The following is a 17,938-nucleotide window of genomic DNA, read 5'->3' on the forward strand; positions in this document are numbered from 1 at the left end:
AAATGAAAATTATCCTGGAGACATAAGCAAGACTTTGGTTACTATATTTTCTAAATAAGAAAATATCTATAATCCAATTCTGTACTTTAAACACCTTTCAATGCAAATCTAAAAGTAGGGAAAAAAGCACAATATTGCCGACATAAAAAAGATATTTTATTCTGCATATTTAAATTTGCTTCCATTTCCTATTCACCTTCTAAAGGAAACAAACTATTATTCTTACGTAGAGAAGTCCCTACAGAGGATGATAGTGTATGCAGCATCTCAATGCAATGGGGAACTTTATGTGTAAATGATGGAGTGAGAAACCGGTTCATTGACTACGAGTCACCCTTAATCTCAGACCAGTCTCTGAGCACAGACCAATCTTTGTTGGGGTGGAACAGTGATTCCCAACCTTTTTCCCAAGGAGGAACCCCTAAAATATTTTTTCATATCCTCAGGAACCCCTACCTATGAAAACGTTTAATTGGCCAGAAAAAGTTGTCAGCGGGGAGCGCAATTCAATTACTGCTAAATTATTGTCAAGCTAAATTATTGCCATAGCTATGTGTGTTAGTTTTTCCCCCCGCAAACAGTGCACAATGGAATGGGGCAATTTTCATCTCCAGTCCATGTAAAACCCATGGCCAAGTAACTGTCATTGTAAAGGTGATTTTTTTATCAGTCACTTCTCTTTCTGTTTCATTCGTACTTGGCTCTGATAATTTTGATTCATTTTCACTGTCCTCTCCTTCACAGATGCGCCTTCTTTTCATATACTTACACTTTTTTTTTCCGACAACCACATGAAAATACTGTTACGTAGGTGAGATTTTAGATACATGAAAACATTGACAGTTTTGGTAAAAATATTAATTACAAAACTGTGCAAAGACTACAAATCTACAAAATAGCAAATGACCATAACGTGTACTAGAAAAGGCTAGAAACGTGGAGAATTCTGGGTAGATATGAACTGACCAAAACAAAGAGGCAGTTGGTAGTATACGAAGATTACTCCAGTATTGCCAATTGCCGGACAAAAATTCCTGCAATATTTTGAGGGATATTTGGAATTGTTAGCGATATTTCAAATTTTTTATTTATTTATTCCACGATCTCGTGGAACCCCTGACGATGGTCTGCGGAACCCGAGGGTTCCACAGAACCCTGGTTGGGAAACACTGGGGTGGAGGAATGGGGATTATTTAACATCATCTCATCTTCATATCCATTTATTCCATCCAACTCCCCTGCTCATTCACCTCTCCCTGCCCCTGCACCTAAAATGGTTCCTTAGTAGGCTGATAGGGATACACAAAAAATCATTTAAAAATGTAATCCATGTAACTGTTAAAAATCATAGCGGTTACAAGCACGGTGGGCTCTTATAGATAAGCTTTATACTGCAGAGCCTGCATTACAGCCAGCTCCCCAGTAGTGGAGCTGATAGTTGGGAATCTGTACATGCCAGGAAAGGCTTATAAGCCAGCTTCCAGGGTGCACTGGCTCCTGGCTGCTAGCCCCGCTTCCAGGGAGTTAGCTTCACTGCAGGCTCTACAGTATAGTTTTTTGCTGCAGATCCCACAGTACTGGGTGACAGCTGGCTCCCCGGGAACTGATGTGTAACCGCAACGGAAACCGATAAACTGATGCTTATTGGATAACCGTTTAAGCAGTTACACTTTTATATCCCTAAAGGCTATCAGTCCAGTGCTTCTCAAAGCAATGGCATGGGGAGGGATGCATAAGCCACACTCAGTATCTGCCACTTTGAACTTGGATATCCCATATAGTAACATTCTTAGGCTGCTCTCCAGTATGTTAAGGATTAAATAAAGTTACCTCACACAACATTTTCTGAAGAGATGTGGCTTTGACAGTTTCTTCAAGTTCATTCTCTGTGGCATACATTCCACTTTGGCACTGCTGACAGGAGGAATCCCACAGCATGCCTTGTTGAAATGCCGGTAAGTTGTCATAGCAAGGGCCCTACCAAATTCACAGTCCATGTTAGCCAGTTTCATGGTCACAGAATTTGAAAATCATAACTTTCATTATTTCAGATGTGAATTTGGTAGTGCCTTAATTATAGCTCTTCACTCTGCGTTAATATCAACCAAAACATAGGCTGTCAAGAGCGGAATCATCTGGCAGCTAAGAGTGTGGGGTGACTGAGGTGACTGATAGAAGCTTTTAATGGAGGAGAGAGGAGGGATGTGAGGTCCCAGGATTTGTGGGGAGGCAAACTGGGAAACATAGAGGCTTAAAAGGAGAGGTAGTGATAGCAGCATGTCATCATATTTACAGAGGCCTATTCTTCACTAGGAGAAAAGGTTTATTTTTATCACATTTGCGAACGTTCCAATCCTACGGTCAAGGCAAACGAAGTTTTAACATAAGTTATCTGGTTGAGGAGTCTATGGCTTACCTCAACTAATGTGCATTAATGCTACTACTTACCTTGTCTGCTTTAGGATTTTGAACATGCTAATTAACATATGCTAGAATGCACTTTTCTTTCCCCCCCAGAGAGAAAAAGAAGGCCACACTGATGCCAGACAACTGTTTATTTGAGGGTGAAGGGGAAAATTTGGGGAGACCCTATGTCAGAGCATGGGTGATTGGTGAAGGCAGTGATGGGGGAGGCAAGCCACCAGTCCCACCCCCACTGCTGAGGCCTCACCCCCTATGGAAGCCAACCTGCCTCCCTGCCCCACAGGGAAGGTGGGGTGGCATGCAGCTCCAGCCTCCCGGGCCCCCAGGGAGGGCAGGTGGCACGTGTCCCCAGCCCCAGAACACAGGGAGGGCAAGAGCTGGGGGCAGCAACACTTTGTTCCCAGACTGCCTACAGCAGACGTTCTGGGGGTGGCATGTGGGTAGGGCCAGGCTGATGTTTTAGGAAGGCAGGGTATGTCTACACTACCCCGCTAGTTCGAACTAGCGGGGTAATGTATGCATACCGAACTTGCTAATGAAGCCCGGGATTTGAATTTCCCGGGCTTCATTAGCATAAAGCCAGCGCCGCCATTTTTAAAAGCCGGCTAGTGCGAACCCCGTGCCGCGCGGCTACACGCGGCACGGGCTAGATAGTTCGAACTACGTAGCCATTCCGAACTATCTGTACTCCTCGTTCCTCGTTCCACGAGGAGTACAGATAGTTCAGAATGGCTACGTAGTTCGAACTATCTAGCCCGTGCCGCGTGTAGCCGTGCGGCACGGGGTTCGCACTAGCCGGCTTTTAAAAATGGCGGCGCCGGCTTTATGCTAATGAAGCCCGGGAAATTCAAATCCCGGGCTTCATTAGCAAGTTCGGTATGCATACATTACCCCGCTAGTTCGAACTAGCAGGGTAGTGTAGACATACCCGCAGTGTCTTCCTCCGCATCATACCGGCTGCCCATGTGTCAGAGTATGGAAAGATGCATCTTGTAAGGAATAAGGGAGGGAAGGTTGGGTTTAGGGTGATGGGTATCTCTCAGAAAGCCTGCATGTGTGGTTGAAGAGGAGAAATTTTCAATGTGAAGAAAAAAAAAGAAAAAATGGCATGAAAAGAACCATGTTGTGAAGAATCCATTCACTCCTTATGTCAAATTATTCCTAACTTATCTTCAATTGCTTAAAGAGATTCCTCTAAGTTAAGTTAATAAGTTAAGTTACATTTGACAGAATCACCATTATTTCATAGATAACACTGCAGATGAAACTTCTTTAAAGAGAAACTTTTAGTCTCTATTTCTCTAGGAAACATGAAGTCAATCAATACTTCATAAAAGAAACATTCAAATCTTACAGAAGAATCATTAGGTGTGACAGTTCAGGCTTCTCCTCTATAAACATTCTTCCTTTCAGCCTAAACATTTGCAGATACATCTATGTCCTTATATAAATAATCTTTTCTTGATAGCTGCCTGTATCACGGAGATTATCAATAGTTTCTTTAGCATATTCCGACAGTGCACTGCCTAGTGAACTGAGTTTACTTTATTAGAACTTTAATAGACTATGGTGCTATCAATAGCTGCAGCAGCTTTGTAGAAATAATGCATTCTCTTTTACAAACAGATTAGGTGTTAGTGTACACAAGTGCTTGTGTTGAGAGTAACATATCTTGAATTAAAACACATTTGAACAGCAGCCTCTGTGTAGACTAGGGATGAAAAAGGTGTGCTTATTAGGATGTGCTTACATTTTAAAAAATATACTTTTTTCCTGAGGCTACACAGAGACTGCTGTTCAAATGTGTTTTAACATTTAACATTTTTTTCAATGTATTTTAATTTAATTTATTTTAAAATAATCAACACCACAAACTAACCTCTGATCTGATCCATGTGAAAACATTCTCAACTCTTATAAAAGTGTATTTTCATCTCTATAAGTACAATTTTTCAAGTGCAGGAAAATGCTACAAAAAGCATGCTGTGGGACTCTATTTTGGACCATAGAATAAAAATCTCACTATATCTAGAAAGTAATTTTTATCATAACCTTTATAAACTACTATGGGGAAGAGGAGGATGAGGGAGACTAACAGAGTCTAATACATACCTATCAAGTACATAACCAAGAGCCTTATGTCGTATTCCTGAGTAAACCGATGGGCTTGTTTCCCAAGCAATTAAGTTGGAAGCATCATGGAAAAGATGAATGTTTACCAAGTCAAAGGCACTATGACAAAGGAAAAAAAACTGAATTAGGATAAAAGAAAAAAAAACCCATTAGTAGCAAACAGCTCAGCATTCAACACCATAGCACAACATTGTATATTCACTTCTACAGCGACTTATATTTACTCATCCCGACCATGCAAAGTTATACTATCATAATAGATATTTCCACAGAGTAGCACCATTCTGACCACAGTTAAGGTTTCTGTTTTAAGTTTATGTATTACACACAATTAGAAACACTGAATTCAATCACAGCTCACAGAGAGAGGTACAAACTGGGCAAATTGTAACATGACAGGGATAACTAGAGTTGGTTGGAAAAATTAAGGTGAAACAGTGTTTTAGAGATTCAGCTAAATTGAAACATTTTGTGAAAATGGTCTGATTTCACTGATGATCTGACGGAACCTACCTGACTTCCTGCCAGCTCATCTGCCTGCCTACCCAGGGGGCTAATAGAGACCCCAGAGTTTCCACGGTCTGTGGCTCTTAGGCAGCTTCCAGGCAGAGAAGACAGCCCTAAAGTTGGTGTTCTATTCCCTTTCAAAGGAATTTTTGGTTTTGTACCTCATTAAATGAAAACAGATCTTGAAATATTAAAATCCTCTGCAAATTAGAATTACCTTTCTCTCACAAGCTTTATGCATAAAAAACTAAATGATCGTGCTTATGTAAACCTTGTCGGCTCTTCCTCCTTTCCCTCTCCCTATTATTGCAGCTTATCTGCCCTAAGAATGGAAGCTTTCTGGGACAGGGAAAGCTATCAGTTGCAGAGGAGCATCTGGATCGGACAGAGAAATCTCTTAGGGTAGATTCTCCATGTTCTAGTAAAGAGGAGAGGATAGAAGATGATAAAGTATGGATCAGATCAGATGAGAAGCAATCAAATGAAAAAGAGTAACACATCAGGAAATGGCAAACAGATAAAAAGTGACAAATTTTTGAAGTGCTTATACAACACCATAGAAGTCTAAATAATAAGATGGGTGAACTAGAGTGACTGGTATCACAGAAACTTGGTGATCTGGCAATTACAGACCGGTAAGTCTAACATCAATATCAGGCAAACTAATTGAAACTATAGTAAAGAATAAAATTGTCAGACTCATAGATGAACACAATTTATTGGGAAAACGTCAATATGCTTTCTGTAAAGGGAAATCATGACTTTCTAATCTACAGCAGTTCTTTGAGAGAGGTCAACAACATGTGGACAAAGAAGATCCAGTGGATACAGCATACTTCGATTTTCAGAAAGCCTTTGACAAGGTTCCTCACCAAAGGTTCTTAAGTGAAGTAAGCGGTCATGGGATAAGAGGGAAGGTCCTTTCATGGACTGATGACTTGTTAAAAGATAGGAAACAAAGGTAAATTTTCAGAATGGAGAGAGGTCTATACATGATTGGTGTTGAAAAAGTGAATAAGGAAAAGTTATTTATTTGTTCCCATAACATAAGAACTAAGGGTCACCAAATGAAATTAATAGGTAGAAGGTTTAAAACACACAAAAGGACATTTTTCTTCACACAGCGCACAGTCAGTCCATGAAACTCCTTGCCAGAGGATACTGTGAAGGCCAGGACATTAACAGGGTTCAACAAGGAACTAGATAAATACATGAAGATTAGGCCCATCAGTGGCTATTAGCCAGGATGGGTAGGAATGGTGTCCATAGACTCCGTCAGAGGCTGGGAATGGCTGACAGTAGAGGGACTGCTTGAATATTCCCTGTTCTGTTCATTCCCTCTGGAGTATCTGGCATTGACCACTGTCAGAAGATAGGATACTGAGCTAGATGGACTTTTAATCTGACCCAGTATGGCCATTCTTATGTTCCAGCCTTTTTCCTGGCTCAATCCAGCTCTGCTCTGGTCACACACAGACTGTAGCAGGAAGATCATTGCTTCCCATTCAAAAATTCACACTCTGTTTTCTTTGGTTTCCAGCTAACACTTCCTGCTTCCTTAGCATTCCTGGAGACTCTTTAGGACCCACTGTCTGTGAGTTTAACCCTTGCAGGCAATTCAGTTAACTGAATGGCTGGGATGTACAAAAAAGGGCAGTAACCATCCCATTCATCACTGAAGTAATGTGTTAAATACAGAAGTGTAGCCAGGATGGTGCAAGCAGGGGACTAACTTGTCCAAGTATATATGAGAGGCCTCAAATGGATCATATTTGGGGTTGCTAGCTCTTCTTACTGCTCATGCTGCTTCAGCTACACTTCTATTTTGATTGCACTAGCTAATCAGAGCTAGCAATGCATATGTCGAATTGAGCTGGAAATTAATCTTTCTAACTTCAGTGTAGACAAATCCTTAGTCTCTCTACTCAGAGAAAAGCTGCTGAAGGAACTATTTGCTAAGGCCGAGAAGCAGAAATGGGAGCCATGACATTCCAAGTTTTATAGAAGGGAAGCCATTCCTTAGCATTTCAAGTGGGGAGAGTCTTTCTCCTTCTCAGTCGGGGGCCACGTCAGTGAGGGTGTAGGTTTTTTTGTTTTTGTTTTTTTACTTCTTGCTTGTGTGCAGCCCCTGACCCAAAAAAGGTTTCCCACCCCTGCCTTAAAGAAATCACACAAAGGCTTGTGGAGCTTCTTCATTTTTGCCCTTTTCTATGAAGAGGCCCTCTAAAGCACAGGCAGAAAATAGCTCTATGAAAATTATGCACAATGTAAAGTTTAATAAAATCATTCAGCCACATAGCCCAATCCCTTAAGCAATTATTTACTTTTAGTTATATAAAAGTAAATAATTTACTTTTAATTATTTACAATTATTTACTCTGTACCGATCCTTGAAAAACGTTTTCTCTAAACAAAGCATCATAGTTCCCCAAAATAGGAAGCCCAAGAAGGCAGCAGTGCAGACCGTGGGGTCCATCATGAGGCAAGAAGAAAAACTTGGTTAGTTACTAATGATTGGTGTTCTATAAACACATATTCCATAAAAGAGCCCCATCCTTGGAGTCACATGGTGTGTCACATGGATTCAGGAACATTAAAAAGCATTAAACTCATCAGACAGTTGCCTGCCTAACTTATGGTCAGCAGAGTTTATCTAAGGAGGAAACTGCCATTCCCTTGTTTCTCACCAAGTGCTCAGCCACTTAATGTGTATATGATAAATACAGCCACCGAGAACAACATTGATCACTTAGGGTACGTCTAGACTACATGGCTCCGTCGACGGAGCCATGTAGATTAGTTTATTCAACCAAGGGAAATGAAGTTGCGATTTAAATAATCGCCGCTTCATTTAAATCAAAATGGCCACCGTGCTGTACCGATCAGCTGTTTGTCAGCACAGCTCAGCAGTTTAGACAGGGATCTGCCGACCCCAGAACCTTTTGTCGGCAGATCCTGTAAGCCTTGTTTCATGAGGCATAAAGGATCTGACGACAAAGGTTTCTGGGGTCGGCAGATCCCCGTCTAGTCTGCTGCGCTGTGCCGACAAACAGCTGATTGGCACAGAGCAGTGGCCATTTTTATTTAAATGAAGAGGTGATTATTTAAATCACAGCTTCATTTCCCTTTGTCATCCTGCCTCATCTACGTGGCTCCGTTGAAGAGCCATGTAGTCTAGACACCCCCTTAGAAACACTGCAGTTGCAATTTTGTCATACAGTTTAAAATCACACTCTCCTTTTAGAATCTGAAATGGCTACACATTGTAAATATCCAAAGAAGAGAAAAATACTTTTTGTTTTCTGTAACCATCTTTGAACAACATCATACATGAAAAACTATAGTAAAGAGTTAGAGAACACAGGAAATGTGGATGGACATCATCAGTTTCAAACACAATGGCTAATGGGAAAGCTGCAACTTGTGGGTCAGGGCTGAAATTCCTTCCTTGTGGTGATGGCTCATATACTGTGGTATATGGTTACCCTATTACAGCCTTATTGCATCTTCCAGTTCTGTATCCATACAATAGAACACTTGATTCTAAGAGTAGGGATCTGTGAAGGCAGTTTGGTGAATACAGTCAGTATTTTTTCTGTTTATTTCCATCATAAGATGGGAACCATGTTCAAGCTTTCTGGAGCGGAGACTCTCCTGTGTTTGAACAGTATCTTTGCACAAATTCCAGTACCAATAGAGATAATTATTAATACAGATTGAACCTCCTAAATCTGGGACTCCCTGGTCTGGCAAAATCTGTGGTCCGGCAGGATCAAGGATGTTGCTGGACCAGAGTCCCCACGCTTGGGAGTACGAGCTGGTTGGAAGTCCAGTGGCGGGGAACCCCACCATCAGGACTGTCCTGGAGAGCCCCAGCTGGGTGCTGCAGCGGCAGGGGCAGCCGTGGAGTCCCAACCCAACGTGGCACAGTGGGGAAGCCATGGAGCCCCATCCATGGGAAACCACAGCTGGACACAGTAGCAGTGGGGCGGCCATGGAACCCCCAACCCAGTGGGGCAGCCATACAGCCCCATCCCTGACAGAAGCAGGGCATCAGTGGCTGGGAAGTTCTGTCCCTGGAGAGCCCCAGCTGGCTGGCAGAAGCGGGCCAAAGCCAAGCCCAAGCCCTGTAGTAGCAGAGCTGGAGCAAAGTCAGCTGGAAGGAGGGGCAATGTCCTAGAAGGCCGGTGGCAAGTGACCTCCCCGATCCAGCAAATTCCCTCATTCAGCACAGGTGAGGTCCTGAGGGAGCCGGACCAGGGAGGTCCAACCTGTGATATAATTTGCATATAAGCAAAATAAACAGCTTCAGTGATTTAAAAAACTTCCCATGTGACTTCAAAATCTATATGACCTACATAAACACTTTGTCTCTTCTGTCAACATTACTCATTAAGGATATGTTTCAGCAAGCCACTTTAGTACCTATTTAACTTTAAGTACACACATTTTGACTTCAAAGAGACTATTCATGTGTTTAAAATTAGGTAATATCGAGCAGCATAGGGGAACCTCAGGATGCAGCCCCTGGCTTGCCTGGATCCGGTTCCGGAGACTCATGTTCCTCCCCAACATTGGGAAGCCTGTGCTGGCACTCCAGCCTCTTTTCCTCCCTGACTACCCTGTCATGATGCTGGAGCACACAAAATCTACTAAGTTGGGCCCCCCAAGGCTCTGGAGATTGTGAAGAGTGTTTTTCCCACCTGGGGGCCACATCAGTGACGGTTTGTTTTTTTTGCTCCTTACTTGTGTGCGGACCCCAACTGTTTTTTCGGTGGGTCAGCTGCTCCCGACCCAAAAAAGGTTCCCCACCGCTGCTATAAAGGATCCTAAATCTAGATCAAAGGTGCTGCAAACACAGATATCAGAGAGTTAACAAAATTAATGCAAGCAAAAAAACCTGATAAACTATCTACTAAAGAAGCTTCAGGTGCAGATGACCATTAGAAACAAGGTTAATAGCTGATGTGGCTTCTTGCTTCTTCTCAGAAAAGAGCTGTATATGTAATACTGTAATGATCTTGGACATCAATGTTTGGTTGGAAAAAACCCCCACAAGTTCAAAACATAGATTGCTCACCAGGCTGGTGCAGTTTAAGGCACACCAGTTCTCATAGCTGATTCTTTGGAATTCTCATCTCCGTGAACTCATCCTGCAGTGGGGTGAACTAGAGGCAGCCCTTCAGCATGAGACTGGGCAAGACTCAAGCCACAGCCTTAGGCACAGCAGTCAAATGCTTCAGCCACCATGCCTCAACCTACTGGAAGCCATTTACTCTGTGTTGTTGGTGATGTTTTTTTTTTTTTTTTTAGAATTTAATGGACACCCTTGATATTTAGACCAAGGTTTTCCATTTTCATTACCCAAAACTGTATCAGAAACAACCAGTAAATTCTCCCTGAAATCTGCCATATCTAAGGCAGCATTTTACTAACAGCTTGAACAATCAGAAACATACATTTGGTGTTCGTGAGAAAGAAAAGTGTCTCTTTCTGAGCCAAATATTTATTCCTGGATAAATGAAGGTGAAATTTAACCATTTTTTCTTCCCCATTTTGTCCCTTGCGCTGCTTATAAATTTTGAAGACAAATAAAGAAATGTGCCAATAAGCAAGCAAGCAAGCTTAAATATAGCAATTATAGAAACCCATGCTGAAACTTCTCTGCTTTAGGTCACAGAGATGTGTGACCCATTCCTCAGCCAATAGCCATTCTTCACAATAATGCTGGGCTTTAAAAACTAATGGCAAGTAAAAAATACTGCAAAACTAACGTAAGAGTGAATGTTAGTTCACATGTCTTACTCTCTTATAAGCTTATAAAACACAAGTCAGTTGGGTTTGACAATCTCAAAAGAACGGCCATATGGGGTCAGACCAAAGATCCATCTAGCCCAGTAAACTGTCCTCCGACAGTGGTCAATGCCAGATGTCCCAGAGGGAGTGAACAGAACAGGTAATCATCAAGTGATCCCTCTCCTGTCATCCATTTCCAGCTCTTGGCAAACAGAGGCTAGGGACACCATTCCTACCCATTGTGTCTACTAAGTATTGATGGACCTAACCTCCATGAATTTATCTTGTTCTTTTTTAAACCCAGTTAAAGTCCAGATCATCACAACATCTGAACAAATCATCATGTCGTGATATAATACAAACAACTGATAGTCAAGTACTGTCAGAGTCCCACATTTTTCAAACAGATCACAAAATAGTTTGTCACATTATTGATAGTAGGTCCAGATAATTTGTCTTCTCTGAACTTTTATACAGTTTGTCTTATTATATCGTACTTAGTTTCCCAACTGTTTAAATTATTTTCTAAGTAACATTATTTTAGGATAAGTTACTAATTCATCTCACGGCTACACAACTACAAAGTCACGCTTTGCTAAGCACTCTTAAAAGGAAAGGATTGTAAAATATCTTAAATATTCACCATTTTAACGGAATATATTTATATTTAAAGACCTGTGCAGCAATAATAATTTAATAGAAACAGGAGACATCATGTATCATGACATTTATAAAAGTGAGTTTTACCACTTGTCACTTACCATTTACTGAGCATTATTATGCATATAATAAAGCTTAGCATGAACTGTCATTTTTTTTAGCAAATAAGTTATATACATAACGTTTCTCCCAGAAAATATACATGAAATAAAGATAACCATAAATAACTTAATAGGATACAACATACCAATCAGTAATACACCATCTTGTTCGAATGAAGCCTTTTCTGGACCATTTACACTGAAAAATAAATAAGCAATTTTAATCAGTCAATTTATATGAAGGATTGGTGGGAGTGTCTGAAGAGGTTAAATGTATTTACAAGAGAATATTTTTAAACTGTTTATTGAGGACAAAAAACAAACAACCCATATGACGTTTAAATAAAGTGCACTATGAACTACAGGCAGTCCCTGGGTTACGTACAAGATAGGGACTGTAGGTTTGTTCTTAAGTTGAATTTGTATGTAAGTCGGAACTGGTATATATTATAGGGGAAACTCTAGCCAAACATTTCTCCAGAGCTCAGTTTTATTCTCCCACACCTCACTTCCCTCAGTCCTTTATTCTCAAGCTGAGGTGTCTGCTGAGAAAAGCCGCTCCACGTCTCCCTGGTCTGCTGGGGGGGGGGGGGGGGGGCGCTAGCTTCGCATCTCCCTGGTCTGCTGGGGGGGGGGGAAGCAGCTAGTGCGGGGTTGCCTCACCCTGTTTGTAAGTAGAGATCCGATGTAAGTCGGATCCATGTAACCCGGGGACTGCCTGTACACAAACAGGATCAAAATAAAATATTATTCCCTATTAGAAGGACTTAAAATGCACTGCTTACTTCTTTGTTTCATTAGTTTAAGAATAAACTTGCAAAAAGTACTTAAAAATGGATGACCTGGGTCATCTGAAAAAGTGGGCTGTGCCTATGAAAGCTCATGATACCATCTACATATTTTGTTAGTCTATAAAGTGCTACCAGACCTTTTACTGTTTTTTAAATTTATCCTGTACAGACTAACTCGGCTACCCCGTGAAGCATCTGATGAAGTGGTTCTTTGCCCACAAAAGCTTATATGCCAATACATCTGTTAGTCTATAAGGTGCCACAGGATTCCTTGTCGCTTTTTTAAAAAATGGAGTCACTTTTAGATAAGTGAGTACTATCAGGGAAATGATTATTACATTTCTACTTTAAATTAAATTAATGGAGATTGCCTATCTCCTAGAACTGGAAGGGACCTGGAAAGGTCATTGAGTCCAGTCCCCTGCCTTCACAGCAGGACCAAATACCATCCCTGACAAATTTTTGCCCCAAATGGCCTCTGCAAGGATTGAACTCACAACCGTGAGTTTAGCAGGCCAATGCTCAAACCACTGAGCTATCCCTCCCCCTTAACTACTTTCAGAATAAACATATCCCTAAAAAAAAACATCAACCAATTCTTACCAATTGTTGCCTTAATTGGTTGTAGATTTAACTAACTGGTGATGCTGCATCATAGAATTTTACATTGAATTTAAATTAATGGGCTGGTTTAAAAACTGTATGTTTTCCACAGATTCTGCATACCTAATAATTTGATAAAAATTAAAGTGAATTTAAATGAGAAGTATAAGAATAAATTCATAAAAACAGCAACATCCTTGGTAAAATATAAATCAGCTACTGCCAAGGTATAATACTGCCGGCATAGCAAAATAATTCTTTCAGCTGTGGTCCTAAATTGCTATACCAAAAAAAAATAAAATAAATTAATTACATTTAAAAAGCCATTATTTTGAATCCCATTTATATACTGATCCAGTGACTGTGATGCTGGACTCTTCATTGCCCCAGATGTACTTAAATGACGATGCCTATGATTTTGTGACTGCAACTACTTATAACAAATTAACTATTAACCACAGTACAGAATCCTTCAGAACCGAAGTAATAACCCCCTGGCCTCTCAAGAGGCAGTATATACTACTTTTGACCTATATCATGCAAGATGCTTTCCTTTCTCCTTACTAAGGATATTACACTAGATGAAATTATCCATCCACCCTCAAAACTCTACCCGTGGATGCTAAAGAATTCCAAAGTACCAAAAGGCACCAAGAGAACCTGCTTCTTTACACAAATAAAAACCCTCCAATCCCATAGCTTTCATCCACAAGCACACAGTGGAACCCATATACAGCATATCATCAAATAACTGCAACCAATAACTGATGGATACTCATCCCAAAATCTTTCCTGAACGTCATCTTTATCAGAAGCAAGCTCCCTACATACCAGGAACCGCCAAATCAAAGTGGCACCAAGTCCTTTCAGACACATGCAAAAGCTGCAGACATATCTCCACCCTTTTCAAGATCTATTGGTTCTAGCTACCTAATCACAATGTATGGTGTATTTCTTCCTGTGCACTACATGCCCTAGTAACTCTGTGGGAGATACCAGATAATCACTGCTTTCTCATATCAACTCATACAGGAAAATGACAAAAGACTGCATTCCCTGTTGGCAAATACTTTTCAAAAAGCAATCACTTTTTTTGACCTATCAGTCTTTTATTCTCCAAGGAAACCAACACAACATTTTCAAAAGATGATCTTGCAAGCGTACATTCACAACTTTGCTAGACACTAAGAATCACAGTCTTAATAAAGACACTGGATTTATGACATACTACAAAAATTGTAATCACTAACCTTCCCTTTTTGCCCCATGACGACTACAGGGTGTTAATGATCTACTTTCCCTTGAATAGTCTCACAGAATATAGGCTAACTACTTACACTAAGCTATTTATGGGAACTTGTATTTAGCTGTGACCATCTGAGTACCTTCCCCAGACTTGAAGAAGAGCTCTGGGCAACTCAAAAGCTTGTCTCTCTCATCAACCACAGATGGTCCCATAAAATATGTTACCTCACCCACCTTGTCTCCCTAATATCCAGGACAAATATGTCTACAACAGTGCATACATAAAGTCAAAGCAGACTACTTGCTCATTATCTGTCAGATGAGCACCACTTCTTACGTTCTTCTCTTTGACAGTATGTCTGCCCTCCTGGCAATTCGATCATTTAAAAATATTACCTCCCTAATTCTTGTGGCAATAAACCAACAGTAACCAATAAGAAGAATGAAAATATTACACGGTCCCTTTACTAAGGTCCCCTCAACTCCAACAAAATCCTCCTTATACTCAAAACAGTTTACAGAGATACATTTAAAATATTTACTGTATTGACTAAATAATAACTAGAACTTAGTAGCTAGAAGGTGAAAACTACTTCTTTATACAGGTTGTACCTCTCTAGTTTGGCATTCTCTGGTCTGGCAACATCTGTGGTCTGGCATGATTTTAATTAGCCAGATGTCCACTTAGCATGGGTGTTGCCAAGTTTCCTCTGGGCTCATAAAATTTGTTCACAGCCACCAGTCCTGGCTCTCAGTGCTCTGGGCTGTTACTTAGCTATAATTTATTCCTAAAGAGCCTAGTAAGCAATGAAAGTGTTGATAATGCTGCTAGACAATATTGACTTGCCATAGTTCAGCACTGGTTAGGTCTTGGGGGTGCCGGACTACAGAGGTTCAACTTATAGGAATCTTTTCTTTTAACACAAGTTCCCAGTACTTTGTTCAAAGTAAAAGACTATTTAAGCATTTGTTTTGGAAAAAATATACATTTATATAATCTACATAATTGTAAGAGAAAAAAAGTGAATCCACTTTCTAGTCTACAGTCTTTGACAGTATTCTTTTAAAATACATATATACAAGATCTGAATTCAACAATCCCATCTGTTGAACAGATCTCAAATAAGCAGATTAACTAAAGAACAGTTTTGGATGAAACATGCTAGGGAGAATTGATGGCATCCTCATACATTTCATATAGTTTCATCAGCTTTATATTGATTCAGCAATTGGAAAAACAAGGAAATGTTCAACTGAAAATAGTAACAACTTCAAGAACACTGCCTAACAATACAGTGTTTTATCCAAAGTCTCATTGTTTATATTTGCTAATATGGACACATTGCACGATGAAAATTGTTCTTCTATTTTTTTTTTATAACTTGAATTATGTCTCCATAATTTCAGCTAGCAGTGTGGCATTCCAGACCACTTTTCTAGTCCATTGATAGCTTTTGTAAATATGTTAATAAAATTAGCTTTGAAGAGTTCTTCTTTATCCTGATGGATACTAAGATATCTAATTTGTGAAAGCTTTTTCAGGGTTGTAAATATTTACTAGAAAACCATCAGTATGGAATAAGGTTTACTTAGATATTTTCCACCTGAAGATTTACCCAGTGTTGCTCTGGTCCTTAACTCAATTAATTTTTGTTTTCTGGAAAATAAAATGAAAATGTACATATTAAATAATTTAAAATCATTACTCTGGGGTGGGTCTGGGGATGACGGTTTCAGTATGCAGGCTGCCCCAGCAAGAGGGGACTACCCCAGCCATTTCTCACCACAGCAGTTTGGAACCAGATTGAGAAACACCTCTCCATGGCTGCTGCGGCTGCAGCACGCACAGCTGGGGGATGGGTCACGTCCCCCAGCTGAGGCAGGTCCAAGCTCATCTGACCCCTGAGTTCCCCAGTTATAGTGAGGAATGCATGAAATTGTGCACTTTCCCTTCACTCCCTGATAAGGAGGAACAGCCAACAATGTTCCTATACAAATAAAGAGGGCCTGGGGGATTGAGATGCTCGGGTATGGAGCAGTTTCAGATTGGGGGATGCCCCCAGACATCCCCTTTCACCTGCTTGGTGATTCTGTCTCTTTTCTGTATGGTTTTATGAGAAGCAATCCAATTCCAGGCACATCCCGTTTCCCTAGGAATCCAAACTCTTACTTTGGTTTAAGTTATGATAAAAGAAAGCTGAATACGAAATTTGGTAGTCCTAAGTCTTACCATTTATGGGGAGTTCTTGACTAGACAGATAGACAAAAGTTGATTTGAAGAAGTGGGTCTGCCCCATGAAAGCTTATCACCTAATACAGGCAGTCCCCAGGTTACGTACAAGATAGGGACTATAGGTTTGTTCTTAAGTAGAATCTGTATGTAAGTCAGAACTGGCGTCCAGATTCAGCCGCTGCTGAAACTGATCAGTTTCAACAGCGGCTGAATCTGGATGCCAGTTCTGACTTACATACAGATTCAACTTAAGAACCCCAGGCGTCCCCAAGTCAGCTGCTGCTGAAACTGATCAGTGGCTGATTCCAGGAAGCCGGAGGCAGAGCAACTCTGCCTCAGGTTTACTGTAGTCAGCCGCTGGTCAGTTTCAGCAGCGGCTGACTTGGGGACGCCTGGGGCAGAGCAGCTCCTTGGCGCTACTGGAGCAACCCAGCAGCACCCCAGCTGCTCTGCCCCAGGCATCCTGATTCAGCCGCGGCGTGCCTGGGCTGTCCCGCTGCGGGCATCCTCCGCGGCTTTGCTCCGCATCTCCCTGGTCTGACCAGCAGACCAAGGAGACGGGGAGCAGCTTTTCTCGCCCCAGAGAATGCGGGCGGGAGGACCGCGGCTCATCTGGGCGCCCCGCCGCTCCCGTCCTCCGGGGCGAGAAAAGCCCCGTTCGTAACTGCGGATCCGACATAAGTAACTGCGGATCCGCGTAACTCGGGGACTGCCTGTAAACTATCTTGTTAGTGTTTAACGTGCTACATGACTGCTTTTTTTGTTCTCTCAAATATACAGTAATTTGAAATCATTGTATTTGAATTTTAATCTAACTACAGGAGCCACAGATTCCATTTCAATTAAGACTGGTGATAAATCATACTACTACTTTATTCTTTGCCAACTGAATTCTTTGAATCTATTTAGATTATAATTATGTTCATACTAGCTACAAAAAAAATTCCTTTCAGTAAAACTGAAGTAAAACTGAATGATGCTTCAATTTCATTTTTCAGCGTCAATATAATGATTTTCTCACTGTCCCAAGGCAGATTGAGTAGGATGTATTATTCTCTTTATAATTAATGAAACATCTATGATGTTTCTTTTGTCAAAGTGGATTGTAAGAGGGTCACTACCTTCAGAATGGCCCTCATGAACGTGTCACGACCCTGCTATTTCTCTGCCTCAGTGTCCCTTCTGAGGTAGGTCTTTGAGGCTTTCTCCACTCAGTTTGGTGCTGACATGACTTCAGCCAAGTCACTGTATAAATCTAACCTTTTCCAGGATAAAGAAAGTCTTATCAGGAGTCCAATCAAAACACTCAAAAAATTCTGCTCTTCTTAGACTACTCTTCAGCCCACTTTCTGTGCGTGCAGGTCTCAACTATTTCAGGGCTAATTTTAAATCTGTGTTACAGATTTCTGACGGTCACGCTGCTTTCCCTGAAGACCTCTGCTAGT

The 17,938-nt window shown here is 41.0% G+C and overlaps 1 protein-coding gene across 4 annotated transcripts in view; it reads right to left on the reverse strand.

Annotated features, from left to right (window-relative positions):
- The window catches only part of INPP5A (inositol polyphosphate-5-phosphatase A), a 424,043-nt gene that overhangs the window by 133,574 nt on the left and 272,531 nt on the right, over nucleotides 1-17,938 (reverse strand). For all 4 annotated transcript variants that reach the window (XM_075935229.1, XM_075935228.1, XM_075935230.1 and 1 more), the window contains 2 exons: nucleotides 11,768-11,820; nucleotides 4,537-4,656 (listed from right to left, as the gene is read on the reverse strand). In XM_075935229.1, the coding sequence (XP_075791344.1) occupies nucleotides 4,537-4,656; nucleotides 11,768-11,820 (173 nt within the window). The remainder of the gene's footprint in view (nucleotides 1-4,536; nucleotides 4,657-11,767; nucleotides 11,821-17,938) is intronic.

This window comes from Pelodiscus sinensis, chromosome 8 (assembly GCF_049634645.1).
Source record: "Pelodiscus sinensis isolate JC-2024 chromosome 8, ASM4963464v1, whole genome shotgun sequence".
Lineage (NCBI taxonomy): Eukaryota > Metazoa > Chordata > Testudines > Trionychidae > Pelodiscus > Pelodiscus sinensis.